Source organism: Leopardus geoffroyi, chromosome E3 (genome assembly GCF_018350155.1).
Source record: "Leopardus geoffroyi isolate Oge1 chromosome E3, O.geoffroyi_Oge1_pat1.0, whole genome shotgun sequence".
Taxonomy (NCBI): Eukaryota; Metazoa; Chordata; class Mammalia; order Carnivora; family Felidae; genus Leopardus; species Leopardus geoffroyi.
In genome coordinates, this window is record NC_059340.1 from 17,658,644 (window position 1) to 17,674,292 (window position 15,649).

At 44.2% G+C, this 15,649-nt stretch overlaps 1 protein-coding gene across 3 annotated transcripts in view; it reads right to left on the bottom strand.

Annotated features, from left to right (window-relative positions):
* Positions 1 to 8,795: 8,795 nt before the first annotated feature.
* The window catches only part of ITGAX (integrin subunit alpha X), a 46,217-nt gene continuing 39,363 nt past the window's right edge, over positions 8,796 to 15,649 (bottom strand). The window contains exons 21-30 of one of the 3 annotated variants that reach the window (XM_045460341.1): positions 15,218 to 15,334; positions 15,050 to 15,129; positions 14,876 to 14,959; positions 12,845 to 12,923; positions 12,627 to 12,734; positions 12,426 to 12,509; positions 12,105 to 12,218; positions 11,842 to 11,943; positions 11,472 to 11,582; positions 8,796 to 9,741 (exon numbers count right to left, since the gene is read on the bottom strand). In XM_045460341.1, coding sequence (XP_045316297.1) covers positions 9,643 to 9,741; positions 11,472 to 11,582; positions 11,842 to 11,943; positions 12,105 to 12,218; positions 12,426 to 12,509; positions 12,627 to 12,734; positions 12,845 to 12,923; positions 14,876 to 14,959; positions 15,050 to 15,129; positions 15,218 to 15,334 — 978 coding nt within the window. In that variant the 3' untranslated portion in view covers positions 8,796 to 9,642. The remainder of the gene's footprint in view (positions 9,742 to 11,471; positions 11,583 to 11,841; positions 11,944 to 12,104; positions 12,219 to 12,425; positions 12,510 to 12,626; positions 12,735 to 12,844; positions 12,924 to 14,875; positions 14,960 to 15,049; positions 15,130 to 15,217; positions 15,335 to 15,649) is intronic. The other 2 variants (XM_045460343.1, XM_045460344.1) reach the window with 2 other exon arrangements.

The following is a 15,649-nucleotide window of genomic DNA, read 5'->3' on the forward strand; positions in this document are numbered from 1 at the left end:
AAAGCAGAATCTTGAAGAGATATTTGTACACTCATGTTCATAGAGATATTATTCACAATAGCCAAAGGATAGAAGCAATCCAAGTGTCCAACAATGGATAAATAAAATACTAATGAAATAGTGCTTATTCAGCCTGAAAAAGAAAGAAATTCTGACATATGCTATAATGTGGATGAAACTTGAGGACGCTATGCTAAGTGAAATAAGCCAGGTACAGAAAGACAAACACTCTTTGATTCCACTTAGGTGAGGTGCCTAAAATAGTCAAATTTATAGCGACACAAAGTAAGATGGTGGTTACTAAGAGCTGGGAGTTGATGGGAATAGGGAGTCATTGTTTGATGGATATAGAGGTTCAGTTTTGCAAGACAAGAAGAGTTCTGGAGAAGGATGGGAGGAATGGTTGCACAAAAGTGGGAATGTGCTTGATACTACTGAACTATACACGCAAAAATGATTAAGATGACACATTTCATCTTATGTGTACTTTACCACAATTTAAAATAAAAATAAAAATTCATGGGACTGGGGGCACCTGGGTGGCTCCGTCGGTTGAGTGTCCGACTTCAGCTCAGGTCATGATCTCACGGTCTGTGAGTTCGAGCCCCGCATCGGGCTCTGTGCTGACAGCTCAGAGCCTGGAGTCTGCTTCACATTCTGTGTCTCCCTCTCTCTCTGCCCCTCCCCCATTCATGCTCTGTCTCTCTCTGTCTCAAAAATAAATAAACATTAAAAAAAAATTCAAAGGACTGTATTTCTCCCTAACATTACATTAGTGTGAAAGGAGTCTCCTGCGTATATTTCCATACAGCACTGCAAAGATGAACACCAAGAGGCCATGATTTTGTCAGATTTAAAATTTGCTCTCTCTCCTTCAGCACTTAATCAAGGTTAAAAGGTATATTGTTACAAACTGCACCATCCGCAACAAATAAAGTATATGTAGACCAACCTCTTTAGGGAAATGCTCCATCAGCAGCAATCCCACCCAGTTTTCTGCCACTCACAGGGTGAGCATTAATTGCAAACAAACAACCAAACCTCATTTTCTGTTACTTGGGTTTTCAGCAATAAACAAAAATCCATCAAGCACGTCTCCCTCATATATGCACTGCAAAGAGCCTAGGGCTGATTCAGACTTTCAACATCATTGATTTAATCCAAGTATAAAGAGGTGTGTTTATTCTGCCACACATGATTTAGTCATTGATATTCCACCATATACTTCTGAGACTATACAATGTCCAAGCTGTTCCTTGGTAAAGGGATTTTGGCCTTACCTTATTCTTCAGGCATAACATTTGCCAAAAGCTCAGGGTAGCCTATTCAATAGCCATCAGTCCTGCTATTTCTTCCTGGCTAGCACAATTACTTCTGTTATTAGGCTTCTAAAAGGCAGGTGACTACTCTCTCAGCACTCATGTAACCTAGGGATGGAACTTACTTGAATCAAGGTCCACAGGACCTAAGGGGGAATCTGAGGATCTACGGAAATGATTTATTTCCCTGATAATAAAGATGAGAGGAGAAACTGCATGGGTTTTCAAACTTGGGAATCGCCAGGATGAACTCTGAAAATTGCCCCTGTGCACAGAGGGTCAGGAGAGACTGAAGAAAGAGGTAGGCTGCTCCAGACTGGTAGGTGGCAGGGTTAATAAGCAAGAGATTGTTTTGGCAGCCACAGGACAAGCATATCTCCACACCCACCTGCCATGATTTAAGAGTTTGTGTACAGAGGAGGGAGTTAAGATGGAGGAGTTGTACGGGCACTCTGAGTTTGTCTTGTCCCTGAAACATGGCTGGATCAGCTTCAAACCATTTTGAACACTTAGGAAACTTATCCGAGGATTAACACAACAATCTTGCATAATTTGAGTCACAGAACTTGATAGGTATGTGGTGTGAAGGGTGAGTTGGGGGAGAGAAATGCCACAAAGACACGGAGGGTAGGGAGCTGTTTTTTTCAGAGAGAGGACGAGACAGAAAGAGAAAGAGGGGGAATGCAGTGTATCAGGATCGTGCAAGAAAATCACTCCACCCAATAGTACCTGGAGAGAAAGTGAGAAAGTAAGAGTGAAAGCACTTGCAGGGGACTGGACAAGAAGTATCCAGTGATGGGGATATAGGAGAGGGTTTCAATACCACCAGGTTTTGTTCTATTATCTATTATTGTTCTATAAGCAGTGGAGTGCAGAGTCTTCAGGTTCAGAGCTTAGTGCCTGGCAGTGCTCTGGTAAGGAAATAGGTTGAATCCCCAGGAGCAGGCAGTGTAGTCTGAGGGGTCCAAGTGCCACATGGGAAGTGATTAGAGTGCATTTGATAGAAGCCATACATCCTCCCCTTGGGCAAAGATCCTGGCGGACTCCTGAGAACGACCACGTCTGCTGATATTGGGACAAAGACGTCAGAGTGTGGCAAAACTTGGTGCCAGCTGTGTGTTGCGATTTGCCATGAACTCTGAACCTCTGCCACTGCACGATCATGCAAATATTTTCTGGGACAAGCTGGCACCTGGCCATTGCTCCACAAGACCCTCCCCCAGAGAATCAGCACGGGTCTAAGATGCGGGTGGCTCTAAAGTGTGGGGTTTTGAAACACAGCCCCATCTGAGATAAAAGTCTGGAGGGAGGTGCCACTTGGCAGGGAGACAGCTTGGACATGGAGAAGGTAGATGTGGGGAATGGGTGGCGGTCTGAGACAAGCGAGGGGTGCTTGATCACAGATCAGTGAGAGCACAAAGTTCCTGTACCAGAGACTAGGGGGCTGAGTGAATCAAATTTCACCCTGAGCGCATGTGGGCACATGTGCACCCACATGTGTAGTAGCACACACAGATGCACCACAGTAGCTAAGCAGTGCCACCAAGTGGAAGATGGAGCTGTTACACCAAGTCCTTCCCAACTTCACCCTCTGAGCACATCCTCAGAAAACCAGCACAAATCCCTCCCACCTGCTTAGTCTAAGAACTATAGTGTGCTTCAAAGTTTCAGTCCTAGGGGAAATTGGATGTAACTTCATTCAGGTCTCATTCTGTTTTTTTTTTTTAATAAAATTTATTGTGAAATTGGTTTCCATACAATACCCAGTGCTCATCCCAACAAGTGACCTCCTCAATGCCCGTCACCCACTTTCCCTCTCCCCCACCCCCCCATCACCCCTCAGTTTGTTTTCTGTATTTAAGAGTCTCTTATGGTTTGTAAATTCTGTTTGCTGGTTCATTTATTTGTTCATTTTCTTTATTTCTGTTTTTGCTTAAATTGTTTTCTTTTTTCTTTCTCTTCTTTCTTTCTTGGATATGGAAAGAGCAAATTCTTTTTTATTTTTATAAACATTTTTAAATTTTTATATTTTATTTTATTTCTTTATTTTCTTTTATTATTTTCTTTTCTTTTTTTTTCAATATATGAAATTTATTGTCAAATTGGTTTCCTTACAACACCCAGTGCTCATCCCAACAGGTGCCCTCCTCAATACCCATCACGCACCCACCCCCCCCCCTACCCCCATCAACCCTCAGTTTGTTCTCAGTTTTTAGGAGTCTCTTATGGTTTGGCTCCTTCCCTCTCTCTCTTTTTTTTTCATTCACCTCTCCCATGGTCTTCGGTTAAGTTTCTCAGGATCCACATAAGAGTGAAGACATATGGTATCTGTCTTTCTCTGTATGACTTGTTTCACTTAGCATAACACTCTCCAGTTCCATCAAGGTTGCTACAAAAGACCATATTTCATTCTTTCTCATGGCCACGTAGTATTCCATTGTGTATATAAACCACAATGTCTTTATCCATTCATCAGTTGATGGACATTTAGGCTCTTTCCATAATTTGGCTATTGTTGAAAGTACTGCTATAAACATTGGGGTACAAGTGTCCCCTATGCATCAGCAAGCCTGTATCCCTTGGGTAAATTCCTAGCAGTGCTATTGCTGGGTCATAGGGTAGATCTATTTTTAATTTTTTGAGGAACCTCCACACTGTTTTCCAGAGTGGAAACAGTTCCCATTTGTCCACATCTTCGCCAGTATCTGTATTCTCCCGATTTGTTCATTTTAGCCACTTTGACTGGCGTGAGATGGTATCTGAGTGTGGTTTTGATTTGTATTTCCCTGATGAGGAGTGACGTTGAGCACCTTTTCATGTGCCTTTTGGCCATCTGGATGTCTTCTTTAGAGAAGTGTCTATTCATCTTTTCTGCCCATTTCTTCACTGGATTATTTGTTTTTCGGGTGGGGAGTTTGGTGAGCTCTTTATAGATTTTGGATACTAGCCCTTTGTCCGATATGTCATTTGCAAATATCTTTTCTCATTCCGTTGGTTGCCGTTTAGTTTTGTTGATTGTTTCCTTTGTTGTGCAGAAGCTTTTTATCTTTATGAAATCCCAATAGTTCATTTTTGCTTGTAATTCCCTTGCCTTTGGGGATGTGTCAAGTAAGAAGTTGCTGCGGCTGAGGTCAGAGAGGTTTTTTTCCTGCTTTCTCCTCTAGGGTTTTGATGGTTTTCTGTCTCACATTCAGGTCCTTTATCCATTTTGAGTTTGTTTTTGTGACTGGTGTAAGAAAGTGGTCTAGTTTCATCATTCTGCATGTTGCTGTCCAGGAGACCTTCTTGACCATAATGATTTGTCCTCTGTATCCATCAAGGATGCTGAGGTGGGGCAGAAAACTCCTGAAGGTTACCATGTAACAAAATACATTTAGCTCCACTATAACTAGAGCCATCACTTTTTGTTTATTTCTGGGGAGCGATTGTAAGCTCAACATGAGATCTCCAATTGCCTCCAATGGCTCTGACCTGGAGGCAGTCTTGCCCTGGTTCCTATACCTGGAGAATAGGATGCATCAACCCTGAATATGACAATATTCTTGAGGCCTCTACTAGAGTGGACAGGGCTTCAAAGATGGTAGGGGACAGGTCTTAACTGGTGTCCAGGTTTTAAGGCACAGTATGATGCTTCCTGAGGTTTCCAGTCTCTTTTCAGGTGTGGTCCTAGCAGCAATGAGATCAAACCACATTTGTTTCTGGGTTATTTTTGTCAGACTCACTATGGTTATATTGGGATAGTCTTTTTGCTTTCTGAGTTCCCTCTCTGTCTTGGGTCTTTCCCATAAACTGTACCTGTTCCCAGGATTTGTCAGTTTTCCCCAGATCAGCAATAGATTGTCCAACATCATCAAAATGTCTTGTCTTATGACTGGACTCTGCATGGATATCAGTGTCCCATACCAGGTGCTAAGGGTGGACTGAGTTATCCTGTTTTTAGTTCCTGCAGTGAATGTCACCTAATCAGAGCTTTTAAAAACTGGTCAAAAACAGCCTGTCTCAATCCCAACTCCTTACAAATTTGTTGTAACTCCTCCATAGATCTATAGATTACCAGGATCCCACATGCTTAGGGAGATTCCCTTTCATTGGGCCAAGCCTCCCTGTAGGCTAGAATAATCCAATCTATAAGGGAATGAGTAACTTTAAACCCCTGAGCACCAGGCCAGAACTGCTGGAAGACTGTGTGTGTGTTGTTGTTGCTCATTTTCTCTGTCCCCTACCTGGTCAGAGAAATGCCATCACCCACCATATCCCATAGCTGCAGTAACCATGCCAGGATAGTTTCCCTGGTCTTTTCCTAAACTTAGCAGCTACACCAATAAGCTCAGGGGGAGTATATTCTCCCATCATGAATGTTTCCTGAACTGTGGGCTGCCCCACTGGCTGGGATTGCTGTTGTTCTGCTTTTGCTTTCCTGTGTATTAAGGATCAAACAGCACCAGGTGTTTCATTCATTTCGCTGCTAATCACCATAAAATCGTCCTCCTCATTTTCCTCACTTTCCCAGGTATTCCACCTCTTTGTGTCCCAATCAGGCTTTGTCATAAACACTTGGACCTTACTCCATTGCAGCTTGTCATCTCCTAGTTTGTAAAGAAGAATGCTAGGATCTCCAACTAATTATCCTGCTCTTGCATCCTGTCTTCCAGCCCTCAAAGCCAGCAGAGTAGTGGAAACCTGCCCATCTTTCTCTAACCTCAGCTCTTCTTCCAACTTTATAACACAAGTTTCAGCCTCTAGTTGGGTACTAATGGCCAGCCCACAGTAGAAGCCAGCCAACTACACAGCTGTGCATTTCTCTTCTCTGCTGCACTGCACTCTGCACAGTTCCTCAAACAAAAGTACCAGACCAGTCACCATTTAGGGAACATCCCTGTACTCATGCACTGGTCCACAAGCATCTGACCCATGTCTCATCCCTCCCCACAAAAAGGTCATGAACAACTCCCAAGACCCATCTTTCAGTCTCTTGGCTGGCTAGCAAGTTGTTGGTTTGCAACCTCAGGTATTCCCAGAATGAAATTTGAAACCAGCCCCCATATGGAAAGCAGACAGAAAGAGGCAGGCTTTAGCAGGGTTAATAAGTGAGGGAAATAAGAGGCTTGACTTGGGCAGCTTCAAGAAAAGTAGATCTTTACACTGGCCCACTAGAATCTTAAGTTTATATAGAGGCTTTAACTAGGTTCAGGTACATGTACCATCCAGATAGACTCGATAATGCATTGTTCTCTCAGGGCTGTGTCTTTCAAAATGGTTCCCACTTTGGAAATGGTAGGCAGAGTATACATTCCAAGGACAGGGCAGGGAGTGAGAAGCCTCTATATACCCAGAGCCAACCAATGGTCATGTCCTCTCGATGACCTCCTCCAACAAACTGCTCCTCTTGCTTTTAGGTGCTATTATCCAAGGACAAAATGCCTGGAACAATGGCAGTCATCTTGCAACGAGTGGCATGGTCTAAGACAAAAGCATCACAAGATGGCTGCATCTTAATGTCATTATCGAGGAACTGAATTAACCAATGACTATATCTGAACTTCATGTGGGAAGGCTTTTGATTGTCCCCTGTTACTTATAGCCAAGAGCAACCTTCCAGCATAAACATTAACTTTATTGCTGCTTTTATAAGCTTCTTTGAAATTATGTGACTTGTACATAATTTTGCTGTAAGAGCAACTTTGATTTATGCCACTGTAGTTTTGCTGTCTTCTCTGTATTTAATGATAAAATTATTGCTTTGGGATGGGAAAGCAATATGTTGCAATCATTCTAAGAAGTCTTTGTTGCCTTGTCTGTGAGGTCATTATGTCATGTGTGAAAATGACACAAAAGCTTTGATAGCTTCAAGCCATCTAACAAAGTTTCATAATGGACAACACCCTAGGAGAAAAAAGATATGTGACCCAATAAAATACAGTTTCAATGGTATAATATATTCTAGATATATTTAAATTTTGCTCAGAACCACTCATCCCACCATTTACACATCCCGATACTAAATGTGCACTGGAACCTCATTGATTTTGATGATATTATTCTAAGTTGAAGCAATTTACTTTTTTTTGGAACCACAACTTTTATGCTTCAAAGAAAAAATTTTAAGCCATTGATCCATTTTTATGATTTGGGGATATAACACAACACAATGGCAACCCTGAAAATGTTAATAAAATTAATGTAAGCAATAATATGCACAGAAAATATGTGAAAATAACACCTGTTGCCTTCATTTTATTTTTTTAATTTTTTTAAACATTTATTTATTTTTGAGAGACAGAGAGAGGCAGAGCATGAGCAGGGGAGGGGGAGAGAGAGACACACACACACACACAGAATCCTAAGCAGCCTCCAGGCTCTGAGCTGTTTGTTAGCACAGAGCCCGACACAGGGCTCGAACTCACGAACTGTCAGACCGTGACCTGAGCTGAAGTCAGAAGCTCAACTGACTGAGCCACCCCAGTGCCCCTGTTGCCTTCATTTTAGACAAGAGATTGCTGCAGTCCTTAGAGTCTAGGAACACCTTTAGGAACATAATTACTTAGGTATATGGCAGGATTTCCATGAAAGTCTATTCATGGGAAGGATTTCTATGAAGGGTTATTTTCCAGCTTCCCCGAAATCACTCATCAACTGCTTCACCCTTCTGTGTTTCTAATGCAAACATACACATGGCCCAAACACCTAAGGGGTGGCAGCAGCAGTGGGATCTCTCCAGGCAAGGAATGGCCTGCTATGTGTTGACCCCAGCTCAGTGCCATGCACCACTTTGTGCTTTATGCTAAGATTGGTGGCATAATAGTAAGAATGGCCTTATTTGGGGCAGCAGGTCTCTGATATAAGACTTCAAAGTGCTCTCCAATCACTTACCATGTGCAAACAATGTCCCCTTCACTACATCCTAGGATTTGTAAGAAACACCTGTGTGTTGATCCACTCTAATGACCTTTCCAGGTAAGCCCCTTCTTCATGTCCCTGTCACAGCCCCATCAGCCTCCCATCAGTGACAGCTTTGAGAATCAAGTGAGTAGATTAAGAAGTCAGGTTACCCAACATAAGAACATTAATAATCCTCACTCTATTTAACTTACTTGTCCTGGCCCCAGGCTTCAGGGCTGGAAGGTGTCCACCATGGTTAGGGGACACCATAGGCTGACCACTATACATGACTCACATCCCTAAAAGGCCTTAATTTTATACCTTTGACATATTTTCCAATGAAGGTGCATGCATTGTTTTTGTGCAATGTGTTAAATTGTTAATGCAAACTTTAAAATACACAATTTTTAGAATAATGCTTTAGCGTTTCTTCATTCGCTATATTTGGAACCTCAAAAAAATGGAAGTATCCTGGGCATCTTGATCTCTTGAGAGATGCTGGAGCTAGTTGAGCCAGAGTGACATTGGGGCAATACCCCTGCTGGGGTTCTACTTCTCCCTCCAAGCCAGCAATGCTGACAAAGGCTGGAAGCCATGTTTACAAATTCCAATGTGTAGACATTTTATTCCCAATTCAGTTTCAAAATGAGGGCTGAAATTTCTGAGACAAAAAGCTGATACTGACAGTATTTACTAGGAATGAGGATGATAGGAAGGCACAAAGCAACTCATGGTGTGTACATCAAAGCCCACCTTCTGGAAATTCAACTGGATTCCTAACATCAAGTTGGAGAGTTCAGGAGTTATCCTATGTTAATAGGGAGCCACCAAAGATAGATGAGGATTGTGGCTTGTTTAGTATTGTATTTTATTTTTTTTCTTTTTTTTTTTTTAATTTTTTTTTTAACGTTTATTTATTTTTGAGACAGAGAGAGACAGAGCATGAACGGGGGAGGGTCAGAGAGAGAGGGAGACACAGAATCTGAAACAGGCTCCAGGCTCTGAGCTGTCAGCACAGAGCCTGACGCGGGGCTCGAACCCACGGGCCGTGAGATCATGACCTGAGCTGAAGTCGGACGCTTAACCGACCGAGCCACCCAGGTGCCCCTAGTATTGTATTTTAGAAAGATCATTGGTAGCTAGTGAAGAGAGACTGGAGCCTGAGGCTATTGTTCATGTACTTCTAGGTAAAAATCAAAGTCAAGTCCACCCAAGGGCATGGTGAAAATCCTGTTCTGGGGTTTCCAGTTGCAGACTTGACGAAACAAATAGCCCTTCCCTGGCAAGAACTTTCAGTGAACACAATGCATCCTCCCAAAGGGAGAAAGCTGGCCTCCCTCACATGGAGCATTTCTCTCCCTGCTGGCCTAACTTAGCTGAGAGTAAGAGGGCCAGGAAACCCCTCAGAAGAGAACAGGTTCAAGGGAGAATAGGAGGTAATTTCTTATTGGGAAGCTTGAGGGTCTGATGTCCCATTTTCTGGGATAGTCTGTCCATTTGCTTCCTCCATCATTTCCTTATACTGACGTTTGAAGAAGCCAACCTGTGGAGAGGAAGGAAAAGAGAATTAGGAAATCCAGTGGAAGAGAGGAAAAAAGATGATTGAGGAGGGAGAGGGATCACTATTGCTGGAGCCCCTACTATGTTCCAGCACTACACTAGAAACATTAGACACACTGTGTCATTTAGCCTTTACCAAAATTCTGTGAGTTGGATGAAATCACCTTCAGAATGAGAAGTCAAGACCCAGCATGGACCAGTCACTGCCTACAGTCACAGGAAGAATCAGTGGTAGTGTCAGCACCCAATCCAGTGCTGTGCTTTATTTTATAATTTGCTGTGAAGAGAAACATGTAGTGATAAAGACGAGAGTGGAAAAGACAAGGAGAGCAATTAAAGGCAGTCTGACTAAAATTAACAACACAAGAAACAACAGATGTTAGCAACAATGCAGAGAATGGGGAGCCATCCTAAACTGTTGGTGGGAGTGCAAACTGGTTCAGCCACTCTGGAAAACAGTATGGAGGTTACCCAAAATTAAAAAAAAAAAAAAAACACACACACACAACCACGCTCTAATCCAGCAATTGTGCTACTAGGTACTCAAGGATACAAAATACAGATTCAAGGGACGCCTGGGTGGCTCAGTCAGTGAAGCATCCGACTCTTGACTTTGGCTCAGGTCATGATCTCACGATTCATGAATTTGAGCCCCACATCGGGCTCCATGATGGCAGCGTGGGCCTGCTTGGGAGTCTGTCTTTCCTTCTCTCTCTCTCTCTCTCTGCCTCTTTCTGCTCGCTCTCTCTCTCTCTCTCAAAATAAATAAAAAACTTTAAAAAATTAAAATTGAAAGAAAAAACAAAAAGACAAATGCAAAGGGATACATGCACCCCAATGTTTACAGCAGCATTATCACTAATAGTCAACTATGGAAAGAGCCCAACTGTCCATAGGCTGATGAATGGATAAAGAAGATTGTAGATATCAAAAGAAATGAAATCTTGCCATTTGCAATGACAAGGTGGAGCTAGAGTATATTAATCTGAGAAATAAGTCAGTCAGAGAAAGACAAATATCATATGATTTCACTTATATGTGGATTTAGGAAACAAAACAGATAAACATACGAGAAAGGAAAAAAAGGAGAGGGAAGAAAACTATAAGAGACTCAACAATAGAGAACAAACTGAGGGTTGTTGAAGGGTAGGTGAGTGGGAGGTGGGATAAATGGTGATGGGCATTAAGGGGAGGAATTATGATGAGCACTGGGTATTATATGAAAGTGGTGAATTACTAAATTCTACTCCCGAAACCAATACTACACCATACATCAACTAACCTGAATTTAAATAAAAATTTGGAAGAAAAACACATAAGGAGGCCTGAGAATCAGACAGGAAGGCATGAGGGAGTGTTGGGGACTGGTGATGTCATATGTGGGAGGGGAACTCTCATATGCAGTGCATTAGCAAGAATGTGTATCTATATCCAAGGTGAGTTCTTCCCTACACTGCAGAAAGAACGGGATCGAAAACTGATGGCTCAGTCAGTTAAGCGTCTGACTTCGGCTTAAGTCATGATCCCACAGTTCATGGGTTATAGCCCGCGCAGGGCTCTGTACTAACAGCTCAGAGCCTGGAGCCTACTTCGGATTCTGTGTCTCCCTCTCTCTCTGCCCCTCCCCTGTCTCTGTCTCTCAAAAATAAATAAATATGTTGAAATTAAAAAAAAAAAACCTGGTAGTGTCAAGAGCAGGATGAAAATACTCACCTTATACAGAATGACTGTGATGAGAGCCAGCAGCAGCAGTCCTCCCAAAGAGCTGCCCACAATAATGGGGACAGGGTTGTAGACCTCATACTTCTCCAGTACCATCTCCATCTGGAGTGGAGGTGACCTCATCAGAACGTATCAGAACTCTTGCTGTCCCAGACTCTTCCCAGGTTCCCCAACCTTTAACTCTCTCCCCTCCTTCCTTTACTCCAAGGGGTGACAGAAAAATTCATAGGCTTGGGGACACCTCTCCTGCTGAGGGACCTTCATCCTTCCTCCCTCCAGGCTTGTGAGCCTCACAGCACCACAGATTTTGCATTAGGAGCCCTCTTACCAGCCTGGTCACTGCCTACCACACAGTCACTACCTGAGCTCTCAAGAATGCCTCCTGTCCTGGAAGCTGGGCATACACAGAGGTGTTGAACATGATTTCAGCCACACTCACAATCAATACCTTCTTCTGCAATGTCTACAAAACAGAGGGGCACAGATGAGGAACTAGCACTGAGAAAGGCACAGAGTTCAAGAAATGTCCTGGCTGGAGGATGGACACAGACGTCATCTGGTAGCACCTGAATCCTGTGGTGGGGCAGTGGGGGGTGGGTGGACTCTGCTGTTGGGCCTACACACCTGGCTGACCCAGCCAAAGCTGAGGTTGCCCTTTAGGATGAAGTCAAGTTCCTCCTGGACGCCAAAGGAAGGCAGGTCACAGTGGAACCTCAGGCAGTCAGCAATTGAGCAGTTCTAGGGACAGAGAAGTAGCATTAGGCCAGAGAAAGGTGGTTTTGAAGGCAGATGACAGCATAAAACTGATTGATGTGAGAGGAGCAGTCACAATTGAATTCAAGAGGGCTGTTCAGCAGACAGCCATCTGAATGTAATACAGGTTCTTGAATTAAACTCTTCTGGTGTGTGCTTTGAAGTGGAAATGGCCCAGAGCCCTCCTTTTACCAGCACGGGATTCTTCTGAATGTGGGTCAGGAAGTCAGACTCTATGGGCACCATTCTCTCTGAAGAACACTGAATGGAGGGGTTCTAGGAAAAAACACAGAGAACAAGCATCTAAGGGGGTTGGGCATCAGGAATTCATGAGGGACAGAGAGATCCAAGTAAAGGGCATTAGCTTGGGAGCTGTACACAGCCCTTGAGTACCTGGGGGTGGAAAACCCCTAACTCTGTCCACACAGGCACCCCATTCAGCTCCACAGGCACAGAGAAGTTGATGCTGACAGGCAGGTCCCTCTGTCCCAGATTGTTCACCTGCACAGAGGGCAGTGAGAGCAAAGACCATGCCAAATGCCATATCCCTCCCTAATTGCTGGCTCCTAGCCCCCTGCCACAGCCCATGCTCTTGAGTCAGCATCACTTGCCTGGTATCTATGCTGAGCCTGGCTGCTTTCCTCCCAGTCCAAGGCTGAGAAGTTGAGATACTTGGTGGACTCTTCATGGCTGGGGAGAAAAGAGGCACAGATGGATTTGAAGTTCCTTGAGGGACTCCTAAAGAGGCTCACGTTAGCATCATGACAGGATAGGTAGCCAGTGGGGCCTTGGGGTGGCCTTCAATGAATTCTGTGACTGATCTGAGGTAATGGGAGGATTTAGGGAGCAGGGCTGGGCTTCAAGCTGGGTGCAAGCTTCTTGCAGAAGCTGTCAATGGAGTAAACTGCCAAGGAGGCTGGCAGAGAGCACCGCGAAAGGGACCCAGAGCTATGCCATTGACTCACTAGGGAGCAGGGGCCAAACCATCCCTCTTTGTGTCTCCGTTTTCCTTTCAGGCCCTCATGGGCACAGAGGATACAGGATATGCATGTGAGACCCAGCAAAGTTTTGGGGAGACTTGGACTTATACTATTGATAAATGTTTACTGGACACTACCACTGTCTGGCCTCCCACAGACCTTCCTTCCTCTCCTGTTTCCTTGGCTTTTCTGGTCCTGGGACTTAGAGGTGAGGGAAGGCCTAACAGTACTCTTTACTGGATCTCAGCATAATAATTCCTGCTGAGCCCTAACCAAGCCCATGTGTGGAGACCCAGTGGCCAGCCTGGCTCCTCACACAGGTGGGTGGGCTCACCTCTGGCCCTTCTTGCTCCACTTCTTGGGTACCTGTCCTTTGCCCACACAGTCCTAATTCTAGACCACTTCCACTCTAAACTCTCATCCCTCCTCTGTGAGGAGCTTCCCTAAAATGCCCCAGCCTCATCCTGTGCGCCTCTCTGAATGCTCCCACCCACAGAGTCAAATCAGCTGAGTACACCTGAACTGTAGGGCCAAATATGCCTAGATATGCCCTGCCCATGGGTTTCCAGTACACACTCCAGCAAACAAGCTCAGAGCATGCACCTGGCTGGGCTGCTGAGACCTCCCAATGTGGAGATGTGAATTAGAACGTGACACTGGGCAGGAGGAGGGTGTCCAATGAGGCACAAGGGCAGAACTAGCACAGGGAAAGGTACCCAGGCTAAGCCACACAGACTTGTTGCATATCATGGATGTATACATCCCACAAGGGCAGGAGATTGTGTCTGGTTTTGATTATACAATACAGACTCAATAAATTTTTGTTGAATTTCAAATGAATTTATGGAAAGCAGCCAGAGCACTGTGCTTAGAACACAGAAAATGCTAGGAAGCTATTTACTGAAAGAAGGTATCTGCTCCAACACATGACTTGACTCCTGAGTCTTAAACACCTCATCTATTACCCTTCCTGGAGCAGCATTTTAAGCTCTTTTTCTTTTATCTAACTTCTCCCTGAAATTTGACCTCTACAGCAAGCAGGTCATTTGTCTCTATACCTCCCAAAAGGGACTGGGAAGAAGAGGAGTAGCAGGTCTAACGCCCTGCAGGTGTAAATCTTTCCTTTCAATGAAGAATTGTCTCACCCAAATGTCAATGACTCCTTTGAGAACCACTGCTGGCTAATCCCAATGCCATGGACTCTAAAATTTAGCAGAGGCCTCCCCTGACAGAAGGCTCTAGCTGCTCTTGGGAACTCATATAGCCTCAGAGTACAGAACCATGGAGAGGTCCTTGATGAGATTCTGCCTTGGATCAGAGTAACTCACTTCCAAATAAAGCTGTAGGAATCTTGAGACATGGAAATGTCTCATATTTCTCAGGAAACCCAGGAAAATCTTGGTGTTTCTAAAAAAGCCTTCTGAGAATTGTAACCTCTATTAAATGTATAACAATAGTAATACTACAATTATTATTACCATAGCTATCCCTCAATAAACACTCGATGCTTAATTAGTAAGTGCTAGCAGTATCATCTACCAATTGAAAAGGTGGTGATAAAACCTGAATGTTCCAGATGTTGAACTGCTGCAAGGCGTAAAATCCTTTCCTAGCCCCATCAGAGTGATAGAGAAGAACGCTTTTGAGCTGGTGGTATGGTACCTGCTGATCACAGTGTAGATGGCATACTTCACCATGAGCTCCATCTGAAAGGTGGTCTTGCTGGTCCTGGGAGTAGTATTTTCACTGGAGAAAGAGGAGGAGCCTAATTGGCAAGGACCCCAGAGGAGGAGGCTAGGGGCAAGGAGGCACTGCCCCAGGCCTGGCCCAGCTCACCTGCTCACATTAGCTGTCAGAAGCAACCTATCACCCAGTATGGCCTTGGGGGAGACGTCAAAGGTGACCATGAAGGTCATCTGAGGAAGAGGCAAGAATGAGGGAGTCACCAAGAAATGAGACAGGGTAGGGGCAGGTAAGCAGTGGGTGGGCAGAAGCAAGGCTGACCTTAGCACCCTCATGGAAGATGAGGTGGTTGATGCTGCAACGGGTGCTCTGAGTACTCTGGCCCTGGGCTGGGGTGCCATCACAGGTCAGGCTTGGGGAGTGTGCCTGCAGCTGGTTCTAGGCAAGGGCAAGTAAAGAAAAGGCAGGTGAGCATTGTTTAATATTCTAGAGACTCCATGAAGTAGTGAGTTTCCTGGTATATATCTTAAGGTTATGTTTTTTGAAATATATTCAGACACTATCTGGTCAAATTTCTTCCTAATGTAGAAATGCCAGATTTATTAGAGTTTACCCTCTTTTTATTTTTTGTTCTTTTAAAAGAGCTTTTTATTATGGAAATTTTCAAACATACTCAAAAGTAGAAAGACAGACTAGAGGGGCGCCTGGGTGGCGCAGTCGGTTGAGCATCCGACTTCAGCCAGGTCACGATCT